Source organism: Haliotis asinina, chromosome 13 (assembly GCF_037392515.1).
Source record: "Haliotis asinina isolate JCU_RB_2024 chromosome 13, JCU_Hal_asi_v2, whole genome shotgun sequence".
Lineage (NCBI taxonomy): Eukaryota > Metazoa > Mollusca > Gastropoda > Lepetellida > Haliotidae > Haliotis > Haliotis asinina.
In genome coordinates, this window is record NC_090292.1 from 37,908,089 (window position 1) to 37,927,126 (window position 19,038).

The 19,038-nt window shown below is 41.5% G+C and overlaps 1 protein-coding gene across 1 annotated transcript in view; it reads right to left on the minus strand.

Annotated features, from left to right (window-relative positions):
* LOC137259814 (testis-expressed protein 9-like) overlaps positions 1-19,038 on the minus strand; it is a 139,275-nt gene that overhangs the window by 71,183 nt on the left and 49,054 nt on the right. The window contains exons 5-9 of the mRNA XM_067797431.1: positions 15,323-15,371; positions 6,259-6,332; positions 5,257-5,429; positions 3,767-3,849; positions 1,840-2,013 (exon numbers count right to left, since the gene is read on the minus strand). Of these exons, the coding sequence (XP_067653532.1) occupies positions 1,840-2,013; positions 3,767-3,849; positions 5,257-5,429; positions 6,259-6,332; positions 15,323-15,371 (553 nt within the window). The remainder of the gene's footprint in view (positions 1-1,839; positions 2,014-3,766; positions 3,850-5,256; positions 5,430-6,258; positions 6,333-15,322; positions 15,372-19,038) is intronic.

Here is a 19,038-nt window from a genome sequence, read left to right on the forward strand (position 1 = left end):
AGTCTGTACCAGATATGTTATCATTTTAAAGGAAGTAACTGAACAGACTGCATAATTTTTATTCTCAGGAGCTAAATTATACTTTCAATATGTTTAAGTGGTGTTTTGGCCTCAAGTGCTATAAGTATTCCGATCTCACACAAGCAGTGACTATAGTTGGTGCAGTATGTTCCAATTTTCAAATTCAGTTTATTGACAACTTTAAAAAATACAGGTTTTTGTAACAAATATCCGACAAGTGCATGCTTGGGGAGGTGGCAGCTTCACATATTGTACCCAAGGGGGGACGTGAACCTGGGTCTTTGATATGCAAGCACTTTACCCCACCACCGTATGCACCATTTGATCATACACTGATAAGTTACAGAACTACTGAGACAAATTATGGGATTGGTCTAAGGGGATTGGTCTAATGGGATTGATCTACCACCTTCCTGAAGACTGCATGCAGCATCAGACATGATAACTGATTAAAAAAATAATAGGCTTATTTCTAAAACATCAAACCATGGCAATTTATTAGGAGGTTATTATCTACTGAGGTTCTTAAGAAGAATGTTTAAAACCAAACAAGGACACAAATTCCTCTTACTGACACTAAACAATGACATGAAAGAACAAATCTCATTGACCTATATAATACACATATTTTTCAGAAGTTGCTTGTGAAGAAGTGTGTTTTCCCCCCGAGACTCCCAAGTAATTGACCAGCTGACATGGAAAACAAAACATGTTTTGGAGGCCTAAACTACGAGTAGATGTGTGTATCCAAAGATTCGTCAAAATGGCATTACAAATTCTCATGCTTTAATAGTTGCATACTGAGGTAGTTTTCACAATCAGGGACTGACTGAAAATCAAGAAAAGTCTAGTCAGTAGCAATAATGCACGCTGAGGTCAGAAGAATCCTTCAACTGATAAGTTTGTCAACTCTGTACCTTGTCTTATCTAATAGAATGTTGCCAACAGAAATAAACAGACTATGGAAAACCAAATTGGTCATCTCTTACATATTTATTTTTCCTGTTGCATAATTCGTACTCAGGCCAAGGCCATTGGATTCATTTCAATACTGCTGCGATGTCACTGGACCGCACAGATATGACACGTTTATTTTATCCCAGCCATGGAGTGCCATGCAGACAGGAAGACAGAATGTGCACATGATTGAAAAACTTGCAGTAAATATGTGTACTTTAAACAATTTTCACAAAAATGACCAGTTTGCTTGATGTTTTATAATAAATGTCATGTTGTAAATCATTGACTTCACCTGGGTTCCCATACAGGATAGTGATATAACGAGTAACCCGAAAACATAGTACGTCACTTCTCTCACTTGTACTAGTGGACTGACAAAATACTTGCTGCAGTGGAAACTAGCAGACAGCAGAACATTCTGACAATAACTTTATGAAAGATGAGATGATATTTAATTATGGAATTACAGTTTTGATATATTACTGATGCTCAATAATTTACATGGCCATATTTTGTGTTATTACCCCAAAGCACGTTATGCCATGGTAAAACTGTATCATACTCACATTACACATTTCTGCAGCATGCACCACAATAAGTACATTTACCTTGATTTTATATATGGGCACCAAGATCCAGATTTAGATTTAGGTGGCTGTGGTGTAGTGATTTCATGACAACATTGAGATATTTCAACTTCATCAGCAAGACATGTCAACTTAGATAAGCAGACCTCACTGGATTCACTTAAGCAAGGATCAAAACATTTACTGATGACAGCTGAGTAGATATCATAAACAAAAATCCCTCTAACTCCACTCATGATATTTATTAGAGTACAAACATGTATTACTCTACCTTCCGCAGTGTACTAAGCAGATTTTCCATGCTGTCAGATTTGCTTCGGGCATCCTCTGCTAATTTCTTGTACTTGTCAATCTGTGTCTGTTGTGTGGCAACTGTCCTCAGGTGTCGGCCACGTTCCTCCTCCACATCCCGCATTCGGCTGCTCACCTGCCTTAACTCTTCATCCTGAATCACACAAACATACAACTCTTCATCATGAATCACACAAACACATGGCTGCTCATCCTGCATCACAAAAACATACAAATCTTCATCCCGAATCCCTCATGCACACAAAGCTAATCAACAATCAGCTTCACCAGTTCAAAACATTACATCATCTGCTCACCTGCTTCAACTCTTCATCCTCAATCACACAATCACACAACTCTTCATCATGTATCACACAAACATACCGTATATACCCACGTATAATGCAAGTTTTTCGTACCTAGAATGAGGGGGTCGGAAAGGGGGGGGGGGCGCATTATACACAGGATATAAGATCTTACATTTTTTCCCAGCTGTTTCACTTTCAGTTTTCACTGACGACGTCAAACTGCGTTTGATAGCCATCCCAGCACTTCACAAGAAAACTTCGCATTTTGCCCGAAATAACTGTTAATATCCTAAATAAAGACCATTTGTATCTCGTTTCCTTGTTTTTAACATATTCTCTGTAAATACAGTTGCAATGACCATCGATCCAGATTTACAAGCCAGTTGACACGGTAAACAGCTATGAGAATGACAAATTGTAAAAAACACTGAAAAATCCTGCAAGGTCATGGGGGGCGCTCTTTCCAGCCATTCCCAACGAATTCTGTTCTTTACAGACAAGTCAAGGTCTTTTAGACGATCGTCATTTTCAACTCACTTGATCATGGTAGCCATTTTCCCGCGAAATCCAGTTTATCACGGACACAAAGGTACATCAGTTCACTCCTTATACATTACCACTAGAATAGGTTACTCATTGTGCCGTATACAAAGAACTGGGGTTCAGAAACTTGACACATCACATAGGTTTCGCTGGTTGGCTCTCCGCGTTAGAAATATAAACTCTGCACACAGTTAGCAAACACTGTCATGTTTCATGAGTGGGATCCTCTCATATTTCATTTATCTTTTTAGCATATTATTTCCATATTTTTATATATTTAACTTGAATTATCACTGCAATCACTTTCCTACAGAAAAGTATGTGGTTACATGTCTATACTGAAATACACGGCAAAATAGACAAACATATAACCAGTAACGAAAATACGCTTGCTGGAGATGGTTTCTACAGCACACGTGACCTAGCGACTGTTTTGGAGTTATACACTCGACAAAGCCTTGTAGATAAAAAAACAACGCAAGAAAAACATGTATTTACTGGATGTGTGCTGGTAATGTGCTTCATTCCAGGTCGTTTTGGAGTAATAAGCTCCACACAGCTTCGTATAAAAACAACAACGCATGACAAAACACTTTTTTATTGGCGCTGGTGATGTGCTTCATCCTTGGTCGCATTATACACAGGGTATATGATTTATCCTCAGTTTTGAAGGGGTGTAGAGGGGGGTTGCATTATACATGGGTATACACGGTAGAACTCTTCATCAAGAAACACTCATACACACAAATCAGCTGTCTAAACATCAGCTTCACCACTTCAGAACATTACATCAGCTGCTAAACTGCTGCAACTCTTCATCCTGAATCACACAAACACACAGCTCTTCATCCTGCATCACACAAACATTCACATCTTTATCCAGAATCTTACATCCTCTCCACCAGTTCTGATTGTTACATTCTCTCCACCTGCTCATAATATTACATCCGCACTACCAGTTTAGACCATATTTTTTACATCCTCTCAGCCTGTTCAGAATATTACATCCTCTCCGCCTGTTCAATACTACCCACCACAATACTGGTCCAGACTCACTTTGTTTCGTGTCTCCTGAGACAATCGGTCCAGCTCTTCTTGCATTACCCTCAGCTTGGCTTTCAGGAAGCGGATAGTGGCTTCTGCATTGTGAGCAAATCAGGGGAAGCACAGAACAAATCAGAATAACAAATGTTAATCTTAACAGATTTCATAGAAAGAAAACTTAACAAATAAAGATATTGATATTCTCACAATTCAAAACCTTATTTCAGGCAGTGTCTGAACGCATTTGAACTTCATACCAAAGAGAAATGTTCGGTAACTGAGTGAAAGTCAATGTAAGATATAAACACACCCACTCACAGGTCATTCCTATCCCCACATCTACAGCAGTATGTTGCAAGATTCAGGTAACATACCTGTCCCTTTGTCTGTGTCAGTGTGCTGCAAGACTGAGGTCACATACCTGTCCCCATGTCTGCAGCAGTGTGTGGCAAGATTCAGGTAACATACCTGTCCCTTTGTCTGTGTCAGTGTGTGGCAAGATTCAGGTCACATACCTGTCCTCTCATCTGCAGCAGTGTGTGGCAAGATTCAGGTCACATACCTGTCCCCACGTCTGCAGCAGTGTGGGGCAAAATTCATGTCACATACCTGTCCCCATGTCTGCAGCAGTGTGGGGCAAGATTCAGGTCACATACCTGTCCCCTTGTCTGTGTCAGTGTGTGGAAAGATTCAGGTCACATACCTGTCCCCATGTCTGCAGCAGTGTGTGGCAAGATTCAGGTCACATACCTGTCCCCATGTCTGCAGCAGTGTGTGGCAAGATTCAGGTAACATACCTGTCCCTTTGTCTGTGTCAGTGTGTGGCAAGATTCAGGTCACATACCTGTCCCCTTGTCTGTGTCAGTGTGTGGAAAGATTCAGGTCACATACCTGTCCCCATGTCTGCAGCAGTGTGTGGCAGGATTCAGGTCACATACCTGTCCCCTCATCTGCAGCAGTGTGTGGCAAAATACATGTCACATACCTGTCCCCATGTCTGCAGCAGTGTGTGGCAAAGTTCAGGTCACATACCTGTCCCCATGTCTGCAGCAGTGTGGGGCAAAGTTCAGGTCACATACCTGTCCCCATGTCTGCAGCAGTGTGTGGCAAAATTCAGGTCACATACCTGTCCCCATGTCTGCAGCAGTGTGGGGCAAAATTCAGGTCACATACCTCACCCCATGTCTGCAGCAGTGTGGGGCAAAGTTCAGGTCACATACCTGTCCCCATGTCTGCAGCAGTGTGGGGCAAAGTTCAGGTCACATACCTGTCCCCATGTCTGCAGCAGTGTGTGGCAAAGTTCAGGTCACATACCTGTCCCCATGTCTGCAGCAGTGTGGGGCAAAGTTCAGGTCACATACCTGTCCCCATGTCTGCAGCAGTGTGGGGCAAAGTTCAGGTCACATACCTGTCCCCATGTCTGCAGCAGTGTGGGGCAAAATTCAGGTCACATACCTGTCCCCATGTCTGCAGCAGTGTGGGGCAAAGTTCAGGTCACATACCTGTCCCCATGTCTGCAGCAGTGTGTGGCAGGATATCATTGTCATTGTCATCATCTTCTGTTAGTGTTTGTTCCATCTGGTGGATTCGCTCTGTGAGAGACAAGTTCACAAAGTCTGTCAGGAAAGCATTATCCTCCACAGTGTTTGATTTGCTGGATTCCTTTGACTTTGATCTGAATCAGATTAAAAGTAATTTTAAGGATTACTTCTCAGGAAAAAAAAAAAATCACTGACTTCCTGTGTCTATCTGTACAACATAATTTTAGACATTGATTTTAAGCCAGTCCTTTTCTGAATTATGTTAAGGTTGTCTGCAGCCTAGTGGCAAAAATGGATAATGTGGATGTCAGTCACAGATGAACAGAAGTGATAAAGAAACATATATTGTTGGAAAACAAAGCTTACATGACAAACTTTTTCTCCAGTAACATGACACATCTTGTTAATCTAAATGTCAGCTTATCGACTTATGATTGACCATATACATTAAAGACAAATTATGAGTTTATTTTCTCCTCACAGATACAGAAGATACTGTGTTTAAAGTCAAGAGGTATATAATGAAATTATAACAGCTGTAAATTTTTCATCTAAAACCTCATGGTATGCATTCAGTTTTAAATTAAAGTTAGCGCTATTACAATTTTGTTATATACGCCTGATTTTCCAACACATTATGTTTTATCTCCTGAATCTCCAGCCAATGGCATTGATGCAGGCTTGACAACAATGATGCTTAGATGAGGACTGAAAAAAGTTTGGGGAATGTTTTTGTTTACCACCACACATTTACTTGCCATGTCACCTCTATGATTCAACCAATCAATGAATATGAAAACAATTAAGCAAGTGATGACAATTTCAGCAAAATTGCATGATCTGGGACAGGCAGTTATTGTATGGGATGAAAAGGGTGAAGACATGAAGGTACAAAAGCATGTGGCATGTCTCATGGTTTGACAAAAACAACTGAGTCAACACACTGGAACATTGTTCTCATACCTGGCTGAGGACTTGTTCCGTGATGCTGGTCGACTGTCTTTAATGCTCAACTTCGAATCTGGACGGCTTGAAGACTGATTCATTGACATAAAAAGAAGTATCTAATTAAAAACTTTAAAACAACAAAGTCATGATTATATATGTTCCCTCATAATCATATAGGTCTGCAGTCATACTATCAGAGGCGTGACGAAATATCGTGGTTGGGTCTCAATTGTTCCCACAAGTCATAGGGTATTGCATTGGCCGCTGATCGTGACGCAATATCAATTGTCTCAATTGTTCTCACAAGTCATAGTGAATTGCATTGATCGCTGATCGTGGTTGAGTCTCAATTGATTCACACAAGCCAGCAATCCACTATTCCACAGTTCGGCAGGGGTGTTACCCCTGGAACTACCACTGTCACTAGGACTTTAGAGAGGTGTTTACGTGTGGTTTGCGTAGTTAGAGAGTATAATTATTCTCCTTAATTATCCAATTATTTCCCTTTGTTACATTATATTGTATACTTCAATTTGGTAACCCCTCAGAACCATTTACTGTATCATGGCTTCAGCTAACACCCACCGCGTGGTTGATATCCTCGACGACGCATTCACCCAAACATCCCCGACGGTTAGTATTCCCTATAAAGTATAGGGTAAATTGTGTCGCCTCTCGCTTGTCCTTCAATGCCTGTTTTCGTACGTTTATAATATGGGGGACCCGCGGAATGCAACTATCCAACGAGCAGGCAGAAAATTAAAAAGAGGCGTCTTTTCATGGCAGCCAGCTATTTTGTTCACGCCCAGCCCCCCTGATTTGGCTGACAGGATAAGGCAGGCGCTATTCGTGGCCGCAAGGCCATCACGCCTGGCCGCGAGGAACCCGTCCCATCAGAAAAACATAGATCAGGCATTGGATATCGGGGCGGCGGTACTCCTAATGTACGGCCTGTACTTTGATTTTCCTCTCCTCGTGGGCCTTGGCGTCAAAGCGGCAATTAGAGATAGAGACGTGACTATCTTGTTTCAGCTGACTACACTTCACACTGACATGGGTGCGGAACTTCGAGGTTACGCAGAAATACTTTGGCAGCTCCTACCGATTCCGAGGTCTAGGGTTTGGTCAGCCCTCTACCATACACAATCGGAGGAGGTAAGGGCTTTTGTGAATCAAGCGGCATCCCGATTCCAACCTACTAGGACGGGATTCGTGTTCGCGGAGGAGACTCTGGGCTACTGTGCCCTTTGCACCCAGAGAATATTCCCAATCCGTGATGGCAGTAGGAAATCCTCGCTTGTAACCTTCTGTAAATGGTGTCGTCGTATTCAACACGCAAGTGTGCGGCCACACTTCTGAAAATCACAGGGTGTGGATTCCGCCAGGTATCTCGCGGGGACATGGAACCAGGGGAGCACACATGCGTACGCCTGGATGTACCTCGAAACAACGGATTGGAAACCTACCTGGACGGGGGTCCGCCACTCTCCCGACTACAATGTTGGCTGGATACAAAACAGTGCCCCGATTGCAAAGTTCCATATGAGGGCTCGATCATTACGGTATCGGGCGCCATTCCGCCCATCCTGAAACAGCATCCGGTGTTGTTCCCACCCAGCAACTTTCTTGACCGGTATGACGTCATAACGTCAATACATTACTTCCGCCCACAAAGGGTTAAAATTGTCGATGAAGAGTCAGCTATTTATTTGTTTTTAGGAAGGCTGTCAGCATCACCCGACCTGACCGAAGGTCTCGTCGCAAAGATCAAGGGGTGGATGGCTCCGTATGCCATTGACCGGCTGACAACAAAATTAAAATTATTTAACCCCCCACAAAGTCAAGCCTTCTGGGACCGACTGTCATTTACACAAGTGTGGACAGATCTCGGGGACTGAGTGGGGGGCATCGGCAAATTAGGGACGCTGGGCCATCAATACAAAATAAGAGACACAAACCCCATAATCCGCCCACCCAACCGCTGCGTCGAGGGAAGCCCGTTAAAAAAAAAAAAAAAAAAAATATATATATATTTTGTTAACCTGACGGCAGTATTCTATATATATATATGTATATAAATATATATCCATCATGACTTGTTGGTTTATACTATGTACCTATCTCCATGTATCAATTGTTAGTTTCTCATATTGTACCCTAAATTATTGTCTCGAATTAACCTGTATATATATCCGCTGTCATGTATACTGTTGTAACCTGTATTAGATGGTTGCGAACAATTAACTCTATGGTCACAACAAGAATAGGCAGAAAGCCAAACTAACAGGATCGCTGACAAAAGCCTGGGTCTCGGCGTCACAGTCCTTCAGAGTGTGGGGACACACTCTTCAGCAGAGGAGGGATCGTATCAGAGGCATGGAATTATGATTATTATGATAATAGCGAATCATGGGCGAGGAATTATTATTGTGGTTATAATATTTAGATCTAGGAATGATGTTATTAATAATAAGTGATCAAGGGGTACTAATAGTATATTTAGAATGGGAAATAATAGATAAAGGCCAGTGAGGTAGAAAACATATACAATGTAGGAGAGGTAGGTAATCGGCTGCGGAGGAAATAAGCATGAAAGTAGGTCGTTAGAACTTAGTGGGGGCAAGGCGAGATGACTCATAGGTTAGGAAAAAGGATAGGGACGGTGCTATCAAGATGGAGCAACTTGTCCGGGGACCTCGGCAGCAGTTCGTAGTATTCCACGGGACATATATGGTTAGGAGGTAGATACTTTGGGTTTCTTGGAATCCACCTCACAGCTTTACAAATATGGTATTGGGGGTACGGAATAAGGATGGGGGAGTGAAAAAGTATGCAGGGTTAGGGGTTTTTGACCAATGGGCAAAAAGAAGAGGGTGTTGGCTGTGACGTAGGGACCCAGCTTTAAGCGGTAGCAAAGCCCAGGGTCGGGAGTCTGGTGCGCTCCCACTCTTGGTGTTTGGTCACAAGGAATCGTCGGAAGAACTATCTTAAAAGGCACCAGCATTTGGCATAAGACGGAAGCTTTGCGGCTGAAGTCTTATAGAGTGACCATAGAGTGGGTTGTCCAGCAACACTGTTCCAAATAAACTATTGAACGAAGATCATCGTCTTGTGGTTGCTGGAGGAACTACGGTAAAGCTCCAAGGGCCCCCGGGTACTGACATTGTACCTCTCGCACATCCCCTATCGTCAGGACCGAAGTACGGGGGTATACCGTAGTTCGGGTAAGGGCCCGTCCATCGCAGGTACGGGATTCGACCAGGTAAACGTCATCTATCTGGCAGCTAACCGACCTGATTCCACACACCTTGGAGAATACCATAAATGCTCACACAAAGGCAATCTTACTCACTACTTTATCACAAAAAAGCTCTATTCTATCGATTGAAAATATGAAAAAAACAAAAACAATCTAATTGTGGAAAACAACTTTTAAAATCTGATGGAATTAAAATCATGAAAACATGCATATATATCAACAAATAAATATGTATACCATGTAGTTTGAAAAAAAATGTGACTCATCCCTAACACTGTGCCTATAATAGCAAGCATTGATCATACCCTTGTATCACTGTGCCCATAAAGAACTCATCATACCTTCCACTGATCATACCCTCATATCACTGTGCCCATCACAGTAAGGACTGATCATACCCTTTTGACACTATGCCCATCATAGCGAGGACTGATGATACCCTTATAACACTGTGTCCATCTTAGCAAGAGCTGATCTTATCAATGTCGCCTGTAACAATATGCCTATCTTATGGTGGTTTTCTGATTATTTGAAATAATCAAACAATGGTCTGAAAACCTGTTCCTTTCTTAGAAAACATACTTCCCTAACAGAAATGTCTTGACTGAATACTTCTTGAAGACTCCATGAAGTTTATGTTCATGATATATTGGTCATTACTTTGAAGTGTCAAGTTGCATCATGTTATACGTATCTGCAATATCAACCTGGACTGGAAAATCTGAAATATGCTAACCAATTTTTTTCATGATTGTTCATTAGTAATGAAGCAATCATCAATTGTGAGGTTTCAACCAATTTTGAACACTACCATCATAGCAAGGGCTGATCATGCAATACCCCTTATAACATGTGCCTATCTTAGCAACGGCTGACCTTTCAATACACCTTACAACACTGTGCCTATCTTAGCAAGGGCTGACCTTTCAATACACCTTACAACACTGTGCCTATCTTAGCAAGGGCTGACCTTTCAATACACCTTACAACACTGTGCCTATCTTAGCAAGGGCTGACCTTTCAATACCCCTTATAACATGTGTCTATCTTAGCAAGGGCTGATCATGCAATACCCCTTATAACATGTGTCTATCTTAGCAAGAAGTGCTGATCATTCAACACCCCTTTTAAAAAGTTGCCTTCTTAGCAAGGCAAGTGTAAACTGAGCTGACCCTATCCCTATCTGAATAGCGTGAATATGTCAATTTTGAATAGTAAAATTGATTTTTTAAACTTATCATGACTCATGCTTATCTCCTTCTATGCAAGTTAATGTGGAACACTTGAATCCCTTGTGGTTCCCTTTGAAGAGGATGTAAAAGTTCACTCACCTACAAGTTGCCTACCTTGAGTACTTCCCACCAAAACAGTCTCGTAAATAACAATACTTTTCCTGGAAGTGTAACTGGAATGTCAAAACATTTCTGTGAGCTTGCCAGGTGTGCAAATGGACTAGCAGGTTCAGCCACTCTGGTAGTTTCAGGGTTGTATTTCCAACTTCCTCGATAAAATTGGGGAACCAGACTCTCACTGGATAGTAGGGCGCAACCAAAGTTAGCTGCAGCACTCTCATCTGCTTGAACTTCTGTAATACTTGTGGGAGTAGAACCGGACGCAGGAATACATATGCATTTAATCCTTCCCATGACAGGCTCAAAGCATTTGTTGCCCAAACCTGCAGATCTGATACTGGTGAGACAAACATCTGTATCTGTTTGTTGAACATTGTGCGGAAATGCTACTGTATTTATGATAAGCCAAAATGCTTCTGGGTGGAGCATCCATTCTGTAGCAGACAGCTGAAGTGGATGAGATAGAGCATCTGCTAATTTTGGCTACCAATATGTGACACATCTTTATCCAGATGTTTAGGTTGTTTACCATGCTGAACAACATGAATATGAGCTGTAACTGGCTTGGTGATCTTGCTGATCATTGTCTGTTCATGCAGAATGCTACTGTTGTGTTGTCTGTATGAACTGTCAGTATTCTGTTAATCAGTGAGCTCAGCCAGTGCTGTAAGGTGTTGATCACGCATTTCATCTCCAGCTGGTTGGTGTGAAGATGCTGTTTTTGTCTTGGCCACTTCTCTGATGAGATATACCTGCCAAGACAGGTCCCATAATGCCTTTTCGTAGATGTTCAGGTCGCCAATGATGCTGAAAAAGTGGAAGGTGAGGATTAGTAGATTGATCAATCTTGTTGATCCTTATCTGTTAATGTGGAATGCCATCAACATTTCGTTTCTCAGTATGCTCGAACAGTGGAGAAAGGTGTTATAATACAGCTTTTCATCTTCAACTGACTGATCTGAAAAGTTATTTTTGGCATGTCTACTTTCCTGCTGCACCTCTGTTGTCGAGGTGGGTTCCCCAACCTTGCAGCGACGCAATCACATGGAGGTGTGTGTTGCAAACCGGAGGTGTGTGTTGCAAACTTGTGAGGCCACCATAACAAGTGCATCGTTAGATATACTGGCAGGATTATCAGATCTGTACTGTGCAGGCAAGTTGTCAGGAATTGCTGTAGTAGCCATAACTGTAGTCTTCCTGAAAGAGTCAAAATCCTAAAAGGTAAGCAGACCAAGGAGACATTGCCCGTGGTCATAGTGTTAATGGAAAGATGACTGCTTCTTAAATCGTTTGGATCTTGATGAAAAGTATCTTCTGGGACCATAATATCTAATATAATTTTCTTCCAAGTAATTGTAAATCTCACGTGAATCCTGGCTAACAGTTAGTGGCTTCTTCTAACTTCTCTGTTTGGTTGCCAAGTTGAAGATTAGCGGGTTGCACATCAGCGGTGGTGTGGCAGCACCTGTGACATGTAGTCATCCTCCAAGATCCCATATTTTCCCAATACCTTTATAGATGATCATGTATAGAAAGGCTGGGGGTGGTAGTGCCCAGTTCTTCTGTACACCAGAGACTCGACTTGTTAAAGCATCTCTGTGAGGTTTGTCTGATGATGTTGGCTAAAGTATCAAGTGACCTCATGACTTCCTTTGCAACTTCCTAAATTCCAAAATATAGTACGCACTGACCATGGAGCTCTCAGTAGGGGGGTCAGAATCCGTCATTCTATGAGCATGATGACAGCGGTCCTTGTCTCCATGACCGGCTGATGTCGAAGCTAGGTGTTCCGAGATGATCCTTCTATGTAAGTATGGTTGAGGGGATCCTACTATCTTCGTCTGTACAGGGGTTCTGGAACCTTGATATCAGTGGGTCATTAATTGCTCTAGACCTCACCAAGCCGAGAAACGTCCTTCTGGTTGTAGTATTCAGTTGAGCAATGTTGTTATCTCCCACCGTGTAGGACTTGTCTTCTCATAAAGGATCCCAGGGGCAATATCTTTGCATTAAAGGATGGTACACGTTGATTCTGGTTTCTGGCTGCTTCATTGAATGCTGTACTGAGACTTGCAGTATCATAAGAGTCAAAATCTTCATCTGTCATTATATAAGTGAGTGCTTCATTCAACTCCTTAGGAAAGGGATGCCAAGTCCAATCCATTCGCGATCTACAATGCAATCTCAGCTTCAAAGGGGTTCATTGTAAAGTATCAGTCCAAGACTTCCTACGCAAATGAACTGTGACTTCATGTATATCCCTTACATGTATTGTCCTCCTTTCACAAATGTTCGTTCTGCGAATGCTCCATTCGTAAATCCGCCTGTAAATCTGTCTGTAAACAACAATGATCTCCGAGTTGGGGGATTCTGAAACAGAGTAACTCGGTGGGGATTCCATCCTGCTTGACATTTTGGAACGATGAGGATTTGTGAATGCCTGTTCATGGATTGTAGCAGATCCGAGGACGTTCCATTTTCCAAGACAGCACAGTCTTCTGTCTGTGAGGACCTCCTCAAATTCTGATGTTCGTGTACATCATCTTTATCTGTTAAGCAGTGAATGTGGGCATTGATTTCTCAGAAGCAGGTTCACAAATGTTGACTAGTGTTCTGTTGTGCAGTCCTTTCTTCGATACACCAACATTCCATCATAGTTATTACATGTTCTATAAACTGCTTCATGAAAACCCCAAGGTCGAAGTTCTGCAATGTAGAGAGGAACTGATGTGGAGTGGATGAAGCAGCATCGAAAGCACTGAGCCTTCCTCTGTACTTCTGTGCAGCTGTGATGAGGTTACACTGCTGCTGTCTCTGCTGTACCTGATGTCTGTACTGATGACAGTCGGTCTTCAAATAAAGTTACCTAAGACGCTGGTCTCACTGTAGAGGGATGCTGTGATGCTTTACTGGTAACTGTAAATTCAGGCTGCAAAACCAGTTGATCAGCAAACACATTTGCTTCAGCAGGAGGCACAACGTTTTCGTTAAGGCACCCCTGGCATGTTGTCTTACTGAAGTGAGACATGCAACTTCAACGAGGTCCTGGATGATGATGATTTCTTCTGTACAGCAGATGAAGATGATTTCTGTTTCTTCATCTGTGAAGATGTAGCTCTTTTTCAATGGGGCTAAATCCTAGGCGGAACAGAGGCATGCCCCTGCAATGGACTTGGCAATTCACTAGAAACATGAATTTCAGCAGTAGTTAGCAACACTCAGTTGCCAACACTATCTCTAGATTTATAGGCCATGACTTGTGAAAACTATGTCCTGATGTATCAGCCATGACTTGTGAAAACCTCCTTACCCTGTCCATCCTACATCTAAGGAAATAAGTAATAAATTGAGAAGTTGATAAATTCACACAACAGTCACAGTGAACGTTGGAGGAACATTGACAAGTTAATGAAGGACACAGGGAGTGCAGATCAGCTGAAGACAGTCGGTACCTACAAAACAGTCAGTACATACAAAGAGAACACGATTTCATCAGTTGTAAACAAACTACAAAAGATGGAAAAGAGTCACAAAATAAACAAAATGTTGACAATATTTATACAATAACAGTAATTACAAACCAGAAACTATACCACAAAAATTTGGATATAGGGATCGAAATTAAAAAGATATAGTGCCATATGGGGACGCCTGTGCTCCTCCAAACATCCACTAGGGCGATGAAGGAGAGAGTGACAAGCTTTGTCAGTTATGTGACTGTTTTGGCAGGAAAGTTTTCAAAGAAGGCAACTCACGAGTGAGTGAACATTTCAAACAGAACTACGAGGATTCAAGTGTTCAAATATCATTCACACAGACGAAGGAAATAAGCATAATAATAAGTCAGTAAGGAAAAATCATTCTAGGGATAGTGCATGTTCTGATGATGTGGGGTATATAAATTAGCAATGTGTGGGGAGATGTGTGGTGTAGATATCATGCCTAACTAGATTAGCAAATATAAACCCGAACTACATATTAAGCATAACTTCTTTTCTCAAAAAAGAAAACGTATGTGAGGTTTCTGTTTGCTCCTAGATTTTATTTTACCTAACTCTAAATTAACATCAACATTCACATTCATATTCAGATGATAAGATCAATTTCAAACTGCAAATGTTTTCTCCAGCGGGAATGTAACGGCATTTGTTAGGTTGATAAGCAGACGCCCTACCTCATTGTCACCTAGACGACAAAAACACTGGGGTCTGAATTACCTATTTATAGTCACTGTCATTAAATTGATTTTACTAGCACTTCAGTTATTATTATGTAGCTTATATGTTCATTTAATTGATTCGTTACTTGTATAATAAAGTAATAAAGGGGTCTTACTTTCCCAACCATAACCTCGGAGTCGTGCTTTATCCTATATGACCCTTCCTTCAACTCTTTGTACATGGTGGTATTTGTTAGAGTTTAAGAGGACACTGGTGGAGACATCATGTCAGATTACGTTAGCACCTACCTTCCTCTGTGTATCTTCATTTGGGCTGGTTAGGTCTTCATCAAATTCCCTGTAAAAGGAAGAAAATCATCAAGAATATACAATAAAAAACGATATATTGTAAATAAAATATCGAACTTACATTCTTTTGCAGATCAATCTAGTTTCTGTTGAACTTCACACATCTGTTATCATTGACTTAAACTGGTCAAATCATGGGATTCATGTTTCAACTTGCACCACAAAAACAGACCAGTTCCTCAGTTCTAAACAGAAACTGGATTTTACTCGTACACTAGACCTTTAATGCCATAGTTTCTTCACAGACTTAGTAAATGTGCTTACTGAAACAACTTTAAACATGTCCCATCAAATTCAAAAACTAGTTACTGTTGTCATTGAACAATCTAAGAATATTCCACCATTGCCCTAGATCCTGTATCTTGGCTGGCATCAAACTACAGTCATAGAAAGACATAGATGATTTTGAGAATACTGGACTCACATTGCTGCACCTCAAAAAATACAAATACACCATTTCTTTCCAGAACGTCACCCATGTATGACTGTAAACAGCTTCAGTACCAAACTGTTTCCGTTGAGTAGTTTACCCAATAAAAACTGGGCCCTTGAGAAGCCCCATATTCCATGCCCCCATTGTGTACACTACTTACCAAGAAGCAAGCAAAATTTCAGTAAAATAGTTTCTGAAATATTGCCTTTCAAGTGAGCATGGGGCAAGTAGGGTTTGTCGTAAGTAAGTCTTAATTAATCAAATGAAGTTACCGAGAGTGTTCCCAATACCACTTCCTTACAGCATAACCATCTGCCGAGATACATGCAAAATTTCATGAAAATTGGTCAAATAATCACTTTTTAGTGAGCATAGGGTCGGTGTGGTAGAAGGCTAACAATCCAACATATTGTCATACTTGTTATATATTAGCGAGGCGATAGGTGTTTTCAAGCGAATGAAATGCAGCTCTCAGCAGTTCCCCCAGGTATCTTGCCACCTTCTCGTTAGGACGTACTTGTCGCAAGGTGAGAGCTGTCTGAAGACGAATGAAAACACAGGTCTCAGCAGTCATCGCCTTGCTACCATCTCTTTTTGCTCTAAGCAAGCGTCGTGACGAGTATCAGCATGCGTGTGTGTCTGTTGGCTTGGCTATGACGATACATGATGACCCTGCGATATTTTCTTTACAACTCTCTACGCGTATCCCATTCTAGTTCGATTTGTTGCTTGATTTCACATAACTGCTGAAAACGAAACCCCTCTACAAGCTTTTGCCACATTTTCCACAACTGGTTACAGTCCCATTCTTTGTTTGTGAAAATATACTTTTTCACGATATGACATTCAATTGGTCCTCGGTCAATCGTCGGTGAATAGACTTGAGATTAATAAAATCAAAATTGTTCGGATAAAAAAATGGCATTGAATGCGATGATGGGATGAATTTGGATACCCTCGACTCCATCAAAGTGGAGTGTTGGGGACTGTTCCTGGTCATATGTAAATACAACACCTTTGATTTCAAGACGTGTATGCCAACAGACTGATGACGATTCGTCAAATCCATGCATGTCCCTGAGGTTGGAGAGAGTTATGTTGGCGCATTTTCTCAGTTGCAATTGGTTCCCAAACCCAAAGCTTCGGTCACTGACGTTGCTTGACGTGCAGCCTGAAGCTGAGATATCCAAAACAGATAAGTTAGTGTTTTATGTCTAAAACTGATATTTTTAATTCCGTGATGTTTCCTCGTGTCAATGTTTTGTACTGCAGTGATAAAAATGATATGGTGCAACTGTTGTTGAATTTTTCTGTTTTCACTAGCAAAGTTCTCAGTAGCGTGGAAGGCCTGTTGTGCTCGCTCACTGAGATGAATGCACAGCTCACTGTAAGGGACAAGGCTGAGCAAATTCAGTCCCATAATGGTTTGTCGGGGTGCGATGATCTGCCTAGTTTGATGGGTCGCTCTCTGTTCATTAGCTTGAGTGTGACATCTGGCTGTTGAATTTGAGGCTGGCTCCAAACGGTTTCGTTGTTTAGCATGCACACGTTGTAATAATGTTTGACCATCGCAGGTAGTAGGTGATGTCGCAGAGTGTGACTTTGAGCTGTCCTGATGCATTATCAATCGCGTGCAGCAGTGGCACAGGTTTGCAGCTCGCGATTCCCCGGGAGTGTGATGTACATGTTACATATATGTAAGACACTATCGTACACATTCAATATGTATGCACCAGGATTGTTTTACTCTAAAAACGACGTCAATGATCTCGCCCAGATGAACATTCAAGCATGACTCATCGACGTCTTTCAAAAGTATAGGTTTTCAGTCATGAACCTCGAAACGGTGCTCACTTGGTTCGACAACCCAATGCAATTCTGGCAGAATCAGTTCAATTTCACTGTGTGGTGCATGACGACCAGTTGCGGCATGACACTGATCTGCTGATCAGTCGGTGTTCTATTTTCACGCATACTTCCAGATCAGACGTATCCTGAAAGAAATCGGCGCACCGCTTCCACAGGACAAGGAATGGAACGTGACCAACAAGCCACATGATCAGCGTGCATAAAAACTGCCATGAATTCGACCTCGATATGAAAACGGATTGGCCTTTGCTGAGTAAAACCACGATTTGGGCATTCCTATCATTCACATTGAGCCTCTCGCGAAAGCCAGCAAAGATATGGAGATAGATTGGGGTTACAAAGGTATGAGGTATCATTACCTCAGAACAAATGAATGGAACAACAATTACTGTACATCATTAAATTTTTGCGAGCATGATATTTTTGCGAAAACTGCGAATGACTTGAGCTCGCAAAAATATCATGACAATTTGCTGGTAGAATGCAATGAATAATCAGCAAACAACCTGTCCTATCTTTGCTTTATTATTCACCAGTTCATATAATTAACAATAGATCTAGACAATACATATATTAAGCAATGACAACAACGCGAAGAATGACTAATCTTGAACACCATTCAGTGCATTACTCATACTCATGTGTCACATGTCAAGCAATGGATACCTGAACAAAAGTCATTCAATCAGTACGTCTGATAGTCCAGACAGGCGCCAACCACACAACACACATTTCTTAGAGACTGTTTGAAAGGCCGAGACCATCCAGCTGGCGTGGATAGATTTCATGACACTTATCTGGAGATCAGCAGCCTCGCTGACACTGACTAAACTGGTCCTTCATCAGTGCCAATTTATTAGAGTCACTCCATTTAATTTAATCCCTTTGAACAGTTTTAAGCTTATATGGCCTATGCAGCAAGTGTTGTTTTTAGGAAAACATCACTGATTGCATACATGCGGACGTACTCCACTGAATGGTGTTCAAGATTAGGGGCAAACTTTAATATGTGATTGGATTTACTTCAGATAAAACTTTCAGATGCAAAGCAAGATTTATCAAAGTCAACTGATGAAAGAGTAGGCAAAAAGAAGTTGACATCCATAAATCTTCCTTTTCTTATTAAAACAGAAAGTCATCTAGTTATCATCTGAGCTGCAGGCTTGGTCAACATGTGGCGATGTGAATATGACTCTAATACACCTGAGAGATTTGTCAATAGTGTGGTATGTACAGGCGGTGAAAGTTGTATTGTATTGAATTTGGATGATCGCATATTGGTTTGTGTTAAGCTGTCAGTTTTTATGTATATGTGAATGAGGATCATTAGACACATGCAACTGTAACTCTCTAA